The sequence below is a fragment of the Oryzias melastigma genome, linkage group LG22 (assembly GCF_002922805.2).
Source record: "Oryzias melastigma strain HK-1 linkage group LG22, ASM292280v2, whole genome shotgun sequence".
Taxonomy (NCBI): Eukaryota; Metazoa; Chordata; class Actinopteri; order Beloniformes; family Adrianichthyidae; genus Oryzias; species Oryzias melastigma.
In genome coordinates, this window is record NC_050533.1 from 1,358,071 (window position 1) to 1,368,826 (window position 10,756).

The following is a 10,756-nucleotide window of genomic DNA, read 5'->3' on the forward strand; positions in this document are numbered from 1 at the left end:
ATTAGGGCTGTGTGTTAGCAAGTGTCTGACAATATGATATATCAAAATACGATATATATCACGATACGGTTTATTTCAAGCAAACAGGTCATAATACATAAATAACATATGACTTAATGAATCACAATAGATCGCTTGAAAGGGAGTGGAAGGAAGCGAACTTATATAATCCCACCCCGACTCGACCATTTTCTCTACACGAATTATCAATATCCGGTTCAGGACTTAATATCAAATATTAATAGATTCAGGCTATTAAGGATCATTAATATCATTAATGTGATCAAGTTTTAAAGCATCCACGACAAATCATTTATATTAATCAGTAAAAATAATCTAATATTCTCATTGAAAAAAAGACACTTTGTGCAGATTGTATTCAAAGAATTATGATAATACAAAAAGTAATAATTAAATCCTTTTCATTTACTAATGCAGTAAAAATCTAAATATTCTTATTAAAAAAGGACAATTAGTGCAGATTGTATTTATCAAAGAATGATAATAAAAATAGAAAAAATAAGTAAAAACATCATCTTCATTAGTTAATGGAGAAAAAAATCAAAATATTCTAATTAAAAAAAGATTTACAATTTATGCAGATTGTATGAATCAAAGAATGATTATAATAATACAACAATAATAAGTTGGAAAGAAAAGGATCAGAATTTGAGAAGAATCAGTGCAACATCCCAGCTTAGGATCAAGTTTAAGGCCACGTAATCGTTCTTCATTGTTATTGAGAGACTGTGAAGGTCTCATCTCGAGGTCTCGAGTTCTGCAGCTCAGAATCCGTCAGAGTTCACATCCAGCAGTTTTTTGAGTTCACATTTCACATTTTGCTTGAATTAAAGGGTCAAACGTGTGTAATCCCACAGTTGTCAAAGTCCTTCATGGATTTTATTTCCAGAGGCTTCATCTGGTCCGGTGGTCCGAGTGGTTTGACAAAGATTCTGGAGTTCTGGATCCACCTGCTGTGGATCTGTTTCCTAGATCGTAGGAGCCTCGCGTGGTTCACCAGATCGGCGTAATATTTACACAGATGGTTAGAAAGATGTTCGAACCCTTCAGGTGTTTGTGTTGTTCCATCAGAGCTCTCTTGTAGCTCTGCATGTATTTCAGTACGACTTGTATCACGACACGATGTATCCTAACACTAACGGAGGTGATGCATCACAGTTTTGGACATGATTGTAACTTTGAAAACGAATTAAACGTGTACAAACATCAAAAATGATCACAATATCAGCCTGTGGGATTTGCGTCATAAGAGAAGACGGAATCTGTGGATGCATTAACCCTTTAACACCAAAGATGTGACTCTTAAATAAGACGACGTAAATCTTCACTCTGTACATTTCTTTTACCGTTATTGCTGACTGTATGGTTACCAACACGACTCACATAAATGCAAAAGGCACAACGCAACGACAAAAGCACAAGCATAATGTGAATTTTTTATTTTAAGTTTGACAGAAGCTCAAATAACTTCTTTTATAAAAGATGTTCTGCCCCAAACAGGATCATCTCAGTGCAGCTAGTGACCACTGATGTTCAGCAGAAGATAATAAGTGTTTTTAACTAATTAAAAATCCTATTAGTTTTGCTTTTCATATAAATCTGTTCATTCTGGAGGTAGAGTTGATCAAACTAGACGTCTTCAGGTCAACAGGATGTAAAAACCTACATAGTTTATCATCTATGTGAACCTCAGATATCAGTTTATACGTGGAGCTAATATAAATTAAATAAATGCTAATTTCTTTTTCTTTTTTTAATTCTTTTTCCCTTTTCTGTCCTCAGCAGTCTTCCACTGTTGGGTTTTGTTGTTTTAGTTTGGATCTTGGTAGTCTTTGTTTACAGGCTTTGTTTATTTGTTTTCTTTAGGTAGTTTTGTTTGTTTGTTTTCTGACTCTGACGGTCGACATGCTGGTCAGCCGTCTTCATGACTGATTTCATGTTTGGGTCACCATGGAGACATCAAAGATCCACATGTGGATCTGCTGGTTCCAGACTCCTGGTCTGGATTAGCGGAGGAGAACCTGAAGGTCTGAATGTTTTCCTCCTTTTTCTCTCGGAGCTGGAGGGTCGTTTTCTCATCCATGGCATCAGGGTTGTGGGAGCCTGCTCCAAATCCTGAGGAACGTGCCGGAAAACCCTGTTTTTGAGGGTGTGTCCTGCCGTCTGGATGGCGTTCTCAAGCGTTGATCCGTTTTTGGAGATCCCACCATATAATCTGCAGAGTCCCGACTTTATCGTGGATCACGCTCGACCACACGCCGTCACGCCGCAGCTCCAGCTGACGGGCGCGTAGACGGCACCTCTCCCCCCGTTTTGGTGGGTGAGCTCATGGTTGGAGCTGCAGCGGCGGTCCGGAGCTGCAGCTTTAAAGCGGTTCTGGTTCCTGCTTTCATCAGCGCCTGCTGCTGAGGGCTGCTGGGTAATTAACCCAGGAGCTCATAAAGAGGGGTGCCAGCAGAAGGGGGGGGGTCATCCTGCTCCAGATGTTTCCCCCCGGAGATCCTCCTGTGTTCAGAAGGAAAACTGCTGCAGCTTTGGTGATGCTGATGTGGTACGGCAAGCACAAGCGGCCAAAAAGAATATCAAAGGGTGATAAAATAAGGGTCAGAAACTGACATCCTACCGGTAGAGAGCATTTCTTCCTCTTTGGTGAGTAAATGTTGGAGAGTTAGTCGTCACATGGTGAGAAACCGAAGGAGTGTTTGGATTTTGGTCCCTCGTGTGATTCGGTTTGACATCCTGATCTGACTGATCCCTGATCTCTGATCTGACTGATCCCTGATCTCTGATCTGACTGATCCCTGATCTCTGATCTGACTGATCCCTGATCTCTGATCCCTCAGCCTCCATAATTGTAGAGTCGCTTCAGTATGTTGGAAAGATTAAATAATATAATAAAATGATCTGGAGGGCCGGATCTTTGACATGTGATCGATAATAATGAACATTATTTGGTAAAGTTGAAGTTTTTCTTCTTTTCTTTGTTCATAACTCTACACGTTTTGCTTTTATTAACTATTTCATTTCCATTTTTCTTCTTCAGTTTCTTATTTTTTTTCCTTTTTCTTTAGTTTTATTCTTTTACATTTGTTGGCGTTTTTTTCTTCTTTGCTGCCGTCTGTCGTTTTTCCTGCGTTCTTGTTTTTCTTTATATTTTTGTTGTTTTATTGACTCCTCTGGAAGAGAAAACACAAAGTCGTTTTCAGTTTGATCACTTCTTACAGAAACGAGGCCAAAACATTTACATTATGTTGAAAAAATTAAATTTAATTAATTTTTCTCCTTTTTCTGGCCCATAAATCTACACGTTTTGCTTTTGTTCTTCATTTTTCTTCTTCTGAGTTTTTACTTTTCTTTTTTTTGCGTCTTTCTGTCGTCAGTTTTATTTTCTTCATGTTTTTGTTGCTTTTATTCCTTTTTTCCGTCATTTCGAACTATTTAAATTCCTTCTCCTTCGTGGGTCTGAAATGACCCGTCTCTGGAGTTGAGCTCATTCCTTCGGAGGAAGACGCGTGAAGAGACGATCTGGTTTAGATTTGCTCCTCCGTTCTGAGTCCAGAGGAGCGAAGCGAGTTTCCGGCTGTAAAGAACGTAAATCATCAGCGTTTCCTCTCCCCCTCAGACCTTCACCGCCTGGTGTAACTCCCACCTGAGGAAAGCGGGAACGCAGATCGAGAACATCGAGGAGGACTTCAGGGACGGGCTGAAGCTCATGCTGCTGCTGGAGGTCATCTCAGGTGAGGAGCACGCCGGATTATCCTCGCCGTCCAAACGCTTCCTCGGAATCTCTACGACTTTGAGAAGTTCTCTGCTGCTCAGAAAATAAAAAGTTTTATTTTGACAGAAACAACTTTCAAACTAAAATGTTTTATTGTTTATTATTATTTCTATTTTAGGTTCTACTTTAACTTATTTAACAATTTTCATTAATTAACTTTTTAGATTAAATTCAAAGTTTATTCTTATTCTATTTTTTCTTTCTTTCTGCCACTTTTAGAGAATATTTGACCCCCACCCACTCCAGGACTCTCCAGAGTTTACACACCTAGAGGAAAATTAGAAATGGAGTTTCAGCATGACCCCCCCCCCAAAAACCCCTGAACATATAAGGAATGTGGGCGTGGTTAGCTAATAACCTCTGTTGCTAAGGAAATCCAGAAATGTACTTTTGCCGATTCTTATGAAACTAACGTCAATCTGTTCGTTGACCTCAGGCGAACAAATAATAAAATGGTTGCTATGGAGATAAATCCAACAGAAAAGCCGCCATTTTGAAAAAAGTGCTTTTTCCATTCATTTTTCTCACACATCTCAGACCAGCTTTACAGATTTAGAGGGGGGGGTAGAGGCGGGCAGACTTACTTTCATTTGTGAATTTCTAACAAATGTTATGAAATAATCTCTCTAGAAATGAGGGTTTAACTTTTAATTTACTACAACCTAAAGGCAAAAATGTGAAAAGATTTTTCCAAATTCCCTAAACACAATAAAACTTTTATTCTTTTAAGGCTCTAAAATCTTTTCCTGTATTTAAACAGAAAATCCCAAGAAAAATTAAAGGAAACGTTTGTCCAAAAACGTTTTCCTGCTTTAATCCAGATTTCTCTGGAAGGTTATCTTTATTTCTTCTCCTCATTCCTTCCTCAGACTCCGCCCACCAAAAACATCTCTTAACTTGTTGGTGACTCCGCCCACTTCCTCCAGTGTTCATGTAACCAGTAAACTGAACGACGTTCATGTAAACAATAAAAAAGTCTTTTTATTTCACATATTGTGTATCTGTCGTTTAGTTTTCACTCCTTTGTGGTGATTCTGAGTTTATGGTTAAAGTTTGGACATTTTTCTGAGAAATAATCCGACTGTTTCTTCAGTTCTTTGGGATCAGATCAGGATCAGCTTCAAGTGAAGGAAAAACAAGATGAAAAGTTTGAAGATAAAAATAGAAAATTTGAAAAATAAGTATTAAAAACTTGAATAAAGAAACAAATTGTTACATATTTAAAAAATAAATGTAATTTGTTCTTTCAACTTTTATTTTGTCGTTTCTCTGTTTGACTTCAGTTTTCTGTTTTCAGTTTCAGTTCAGATTATTGAGTTTTGGCTGCTGATCAGATCCTAATGTCACAGGGGGCGGGGCTTTTTTTGTTTTTAAATTCAAGTATCAAATGTAGATATTTTTGTCAGATTTTCAATCATTCCTTCAAGTTTTCATCTTGTATTTTAAAACTATTTCCTTTTTTCTCACATTTCCGATCTTGTTTTTCTTCCCCTGAAGCTGATCCCGATTTGACCCCACACATTCGTCGTCTCAGGACATTCGCTGGACCCGCCCACATTCACTCTCACCTGGAAACTTCTCACTGTCTCCGTTCTCGGCTGTAAAGTCTCGTTTTTGTTTTCAGGCGAACGTCTCGCCAAACCCGAGCGAGGCAAAATGCGAGTCCACAAGATCTCCAACGTCAACAAAGCGCTCGACTTCATCGCCAGCAAAGGCGTGAAGCTGGTGTCCATCGGAGCAGAAGGTGAGCAGAACCGTCCTCGCCGCGGCCGCCGACTCAGCAGGTTCTGCTGGAGCTTCGGCTCATTTCCGCTCATGAAGTGCTCGCCGTCCGGCTCCAACAGCTGCAGGACGTCGTCCCGTCGGAGGGTAAACACGTCTCTGGCAGAGTAAACTCCCTCAGCATCTCCGTGTTCCCGCCGGCGGGTCTGGACTCGGTTACACGTCTGTGTCGCAACAAGCAGAGCGTCCGCTAAATGAACTCCAAATGTTCCGTTCCATCCATGAACGGATTCATGAGGAGCGTCTCCTCAGGAGAACCTTCTCTCAGGCTCAGACGTGAGCTCCTGCAGATTCAAACGTTCGGATGAAGAAAAGGTCAAACCAGGAGATCCAGAACCAGCAGGAAACCAAAAGATGTTTGTTAAATCAAAAGATAAATGCGGAGTTAAAAAAAGAGAATTAAATGAACCAAAATATTTTAAAAAGAGAAAAATTTGACTAAAGTTTCATGTTTTCCTGCATTAAAACTCACCAGACCTTTATTCTGAAAGGGTTTTATCCATTTTATTGTGAAAACATAAATAACTCTCATCATTTCTGGTTTTCTTAGTGAAAAGCCTTCTGATAAAAGTTGTTTTTCAGATCAAATCTTTTGTTTTTTTGACATTTCTGTAGCGGTGGTGCTTTTATTTTGAAATTCTGATCCCGCTCCAGCGACGCCCCTCACCAGACGGGCGCCGCAGACGGATTACCGCGCTGGGATCCCCGCTGCTCGGGTCAGGCCGAAGGCGTGCGGCGCTCCTCCCGGCGGGTGGGGGGGCGGTTTCAGAGGGAATTAGCTTGATCTGATCTCCTGGACCAGCTGGATCAGTCATGTTCATTAGAGCTAATCCAGAGCAGATCCGTCCTGAAGCCGAGCTGGAGCTGCTGACCGGAGCGGCTTCTGAGGCGCCGTCACGCTCCGGCGGTTCTGTTGGTGCAGACCCGTCCGGGCTAGAACCAGAACCAGAACAACTGTTTGTGTCTGCGCAGAGAAGGAAACGCCCCCCCACAACAGACTCCTCCCCCTCCTGTCATCAGAGAGTTCCTGATGATTCAGCATCTTTCCTTCAAACACACAAACGTTTAGAAGAATTTTCCAAAGGAACTGAGAAAATGTCATAAAGAGTTTTTTACTTTAGAAAAATAATAGAAAAGCTGCAAATATTTTGTTTTATATGATTAAAAACTATCTAAAAATAAAATAAAATCAACTTTTGTAAAATGAGCTCAATATTTGTGTAATATAAGTGTAGATTTTATGTTTTAAAATCTTCTGTTTTTAAAGCGTTCTCAGTGGAATTTGAATCTTATGATGCAGATTTTAGACAAAATAAAAACAATTGTCACTTTTTAAGACCTAGTTTCTGCATCAGGAGTTCATTAGAAATTCACCTCTTCAGTTGTGAGCGAGTAAGCCTGCACTTACTTCCCATCATCCCTCTGTTGACACTTCCTGAAGCTTACAGTCCATCAAACATTAGCGCTGAGGAGTTAAGATCCAGATTCCAGAGGAAAACGTTCATGGATCTACTGGACTGGATCAGAATGGGGCGGAGCACGGAGCTTGTGGCCCCGCCCATTGAGTTTTTACATTTTAAAAGGATCTTTTTACAACGATTTAAATAGATATTTACTCAGAAATGTCATTTTTAGCCTAATTTTCTTGATAAACGTCTTCATTCGACAAATGCTGAAGAGCGTTTTCATCAGTTAGTCTTTTATTTTGGTAAATCCTTTGAAACGTTTTGAGTCTCAGAAAAATTCATCACATTTGTGTCGTTTTCAGAACTTTTTTTTGCAGAAATTAAACTGTTGGAGAAAACAAATTTCCCTTTAGTTGTTTGAACCTGAAAGTTTTTCGTTTTCGCTTTTGCCTCGGAGTGACTTCAGCTTCTCGTCCTTCCAGAAATCGTTGATGGAAACGCCAAGATGACCTTGGGAATGATCTGGACCATCATCCTCCGCTTCGCCATCCAGGACATTTCAGTGGAAGGTGAAGCGTCTCTTCCTGTCATGTGACCTCGCAGCCATATTTAACTTATGCCATTGACCACGCCCCTCGTTCCTTTAGTCAGAGATTTTTATGACTAAAAAAATAAATCTCAAATATTTTAACTCCACCTTCAAATTAAAAGTCTTTCATTTGATCAAAGTTTATTTGGTGAAGAATTTCCAGACCAGCAGCTGGAAATCCTCACAGGTTTCTTTGTCGACGACCTTTGAAACCTCAAAACTTTATAACGAACGACTGCAGGAATTTCATTTTCCAGAATTCCGATCTTTTCCTTTATTCAGGATGAGAGCGGCGGCTCGTTCTGGATAAATTCAGCTGGATTCACATGAAGACCAAACGTTCTTTTTTAACTCGTCTGCTGATAAATGTCCGAACTCTCCTGGAGGATCTCAGACTCAAATCTTTGTACTTTCGTTGATGTTTTATGAGATAAGTTGTAAGGAAATCTCCGATGAGACTAAATCCTTCTGGATCTCATGTCAAAGCTGATCCGATCATCCCAGTTTGAATCATCCCAGTTTTCCTCTCGATCCTCTTCTGTCATTTTTTGCTGCTTTTCTATGACAGCATCAGAACATTTTTCAGAATAAAAGCATGTGGATGCGTCACCGCGGCGATCGTTTCGTTTCCGTCTCGTTCTCCAGGAAACTGGATCTCGAACAGAACCTTTCCCCTTCGGTTCGACCCAAACGTCTTTTCAGCTCCGATCTGAACCGGCGCCTTGTTCTGACCCGCAGAGACTTCCGCCAAAGAGGGGCTGCTGCTGTGGTGTCAGAGGAAGACGGCGCCTTACAAGAACGTCAACATCCAGAACTTTCACATCAGGTAAGAGTCTGTCGGGGGAACAGAACCGTCCGACTCTTCTGACCGTTCTCTTTTCCTTTTCTTAGCTTAAAAAACAGAAACATCTAAATGTTGATAATAAATGTATTTTTTTACTCTTGGAAGATTTCAAACTTTAAATTAAAGATTTTTAACCGAATCGTCTGCAGAATTCATGTTTCTGTGGTTCTGAGGTTTTTGAGGTTCAGATGTGATGAAGATACAAAGATGAAGGAAAACGTCCGACGTTTGGTTTCAGGAATGTGAGTCCTGATGCAGGTCGGAGCTGAAGGTCGGAGGATGAAAGGGTGGGGGGGGGTGGGCTTTGATGTCCTCCGACGGTCGGACTTCTCAACGGGAGATCAGCAGCACTCCGGGTGGAAAAGCAGCCGGAAGCGGCTCTCCGGACTGTTTTCCTGCTGCTGATGCGGCGGGCTCACCTGTCGTTACCGTGGAGACGGAGGGCAGCTCTGCAGGTTTCAGAGAGATTCTCCTCTTTAGAAGCAACCGGAGAATCCCAACGGAACATCTGGGAATCTGGTCATCTCAGCTCCTCAGTCAGTTCCTTTGATCATCCTCCCGGATCCGTGTGGTTCTGGTCCTCCCGGATCCGTCTGGTTCTGGTCTTCCCGGATCCGTCTGGTTCTGGTCTTCCCGGATCCGTGTGGTTCTGGTCTTCCCGGATCTGTCTGGTTCTGGTCGTCATGAGTCCATCTGGTTCTGGTCCTCCCGGATCCATCTGGTTCTGGTCCTCATGAGTCCGTCTGGTTCTGGTCCTCCCGGATCCGTCTGGTTCTGGTCCTCCCAGATCCATCTGGTTATGGTCCTCCTGGATCCGTCTGGTTCTGGTCCTCATGAGTCCGTCTGGTTCTGGTCCTCCCGGATCCGTCTGGTTCTGGTTTCCGTTCTTCATCTGTTCCGCGTTTATCCATTTAAATCCAAGATGTAAAGAGAATATTTGAGGGTTCAGGAGCAAAGGAACGGTGATTCGAGGCGTGGTCACTCAGTAGCTCCTCCTCTTTGTGTTCCAGCTGGAAGGACGGTTTGGGTTTCTGCGCTCTCATTCACCGGCACCGTCCAGAACTCATCGACTACGCCAAACTACGAAAAGTAGGTTCCTTCTCTCCTCTCTGCGTCCGGTTCTCCGGTTTTCCATAAACTCTTTTCTCCCGGATCTTCTGCTGACAGGACGACCCCATGACCAACCTGAACACGGCCTTCGACGTGGCCGAGAAGTACCTGGACATCCCCAAAATGCTGGACGCTGAAGGTGAGCGACCCGGTTCTAAAGAATAAAAGGTTCCTGATAAAACGGGAGGTTCTGCAGGTCCGGTTTAAGTAGAAAGGAACCGGAACCGGGAGTGAACTCCTGAAGCGGCAGCTTCTCGGGTCGGACCTCCTCTAGGGTCAGAGACTCCGCCCCTTTGTGTGAGGGGTCAGAGGCTCCGCCCCTTTTGCGTGAGGGGTCAGAGGCTCCACCCTTTTGCGTGAGGGGTCGGAGGCTCCGCCCCTTTAAGTGAGGGGTCAGAGGCTCCGCCCCTATGCGTGAGTGGTCGGAGGCTCTGCCCCTTTAAGTGAGGGGTCGGAGGCTCCGCCCCTTTATGTGAGGGGTCAGAGGCTCCGCCCTTCACATTGAGGATCTGTGGACCTGATGTTGACCCTGATGGAGGTCAGGAGCGGACCTCCAGACAAACATTCTGTCTAAACTGATCAACCAATCAACAGAGTTCTTCCTTCCAGGAGCCAATCAGATTCCAGAACTGTTCATTCAAACCATCGACTGTATCAGAGAACTGGACTGAGTGTGACGTCATCTATAGAAAGCGGTTTACTTCTGACCCAAATGAAGTCAATTCCGTCGCCATTTTTTCATGGTACGGACGCCGCCATGTTGGAGCCAGACATCATCGGTGAGCAGTGATTGGTCAGTCTGAGTTTCTACGGCAACCACTCTCACCAATCAGGAGTGAGCTTGTTGGAAGGCCACGCCCCTAACAAATGCAAAATACAAAAAAATGGTCAAACATTTTGACCGTTGGACGTGGGGGGCAGCAGGCTCCGCCTACTTTTAGTTGAGGCGTCTGATTGGTCAGTTTCTGACTTGAACTGTAGAAAAAATATCCTGAAAAAAAATGTAGAATGTTTATTCTGACCAACAGAACGACGGATAGCAGCTGTTTATTTCTCTATAGAAGTCTATTGGAGCCACTTCCTGGGGGGTGGAGTCGCTCGGTCCAGTTCTCTCTATACAGTCGACAGTAGATTTTCAAAACTTTTTCAGTCTCAGGTTTGCAGGAACTTTGTGGACATCCGGTTTGATAATTACAGATCTAAAGTCATAGATCATGTTGTTGTTT

General features: G+C 42.6%; 1 protein-coding gene across 2 annotated transcripts in view; it reads left to right on the top strand.

The window, feature by feature from the left end:
- actn1 (actinin, alpha 1) overlaps positions 1-10,756 on the top strand; it is a 46,855-nt gene that overhangs the window by 23,153 nt on the left and 12,946 nt on the right. For both annotated transcript variants that reach the window (XM_024275115.2, XM_024275124.2), the window contains exons 2-7: positions 3,644-3,758; positions 5,424-5,543; positions 7,470-7,556; positions 8,315-8,402; positions 9,431-9,509; positions 9,588-9,669. In XM_024275115.2, coding sequence (XP_024130883.1) covers positions 3,644-3,758; positions 5,424-5,543; positions 7,470-7,556; positions 8,315-8,402; positions 9,431-9,509; positions 9,588-9,669 — 571 coding nt within the window. The remainder of the gene's footprint in view (positions 1-3,643; positions 3,759-5,423; positions 5,544-7,469; positions 7,557-8,314; positions 8,403-9,430; positions 9,510-9,587; positions 9,670-10,756) is intronic.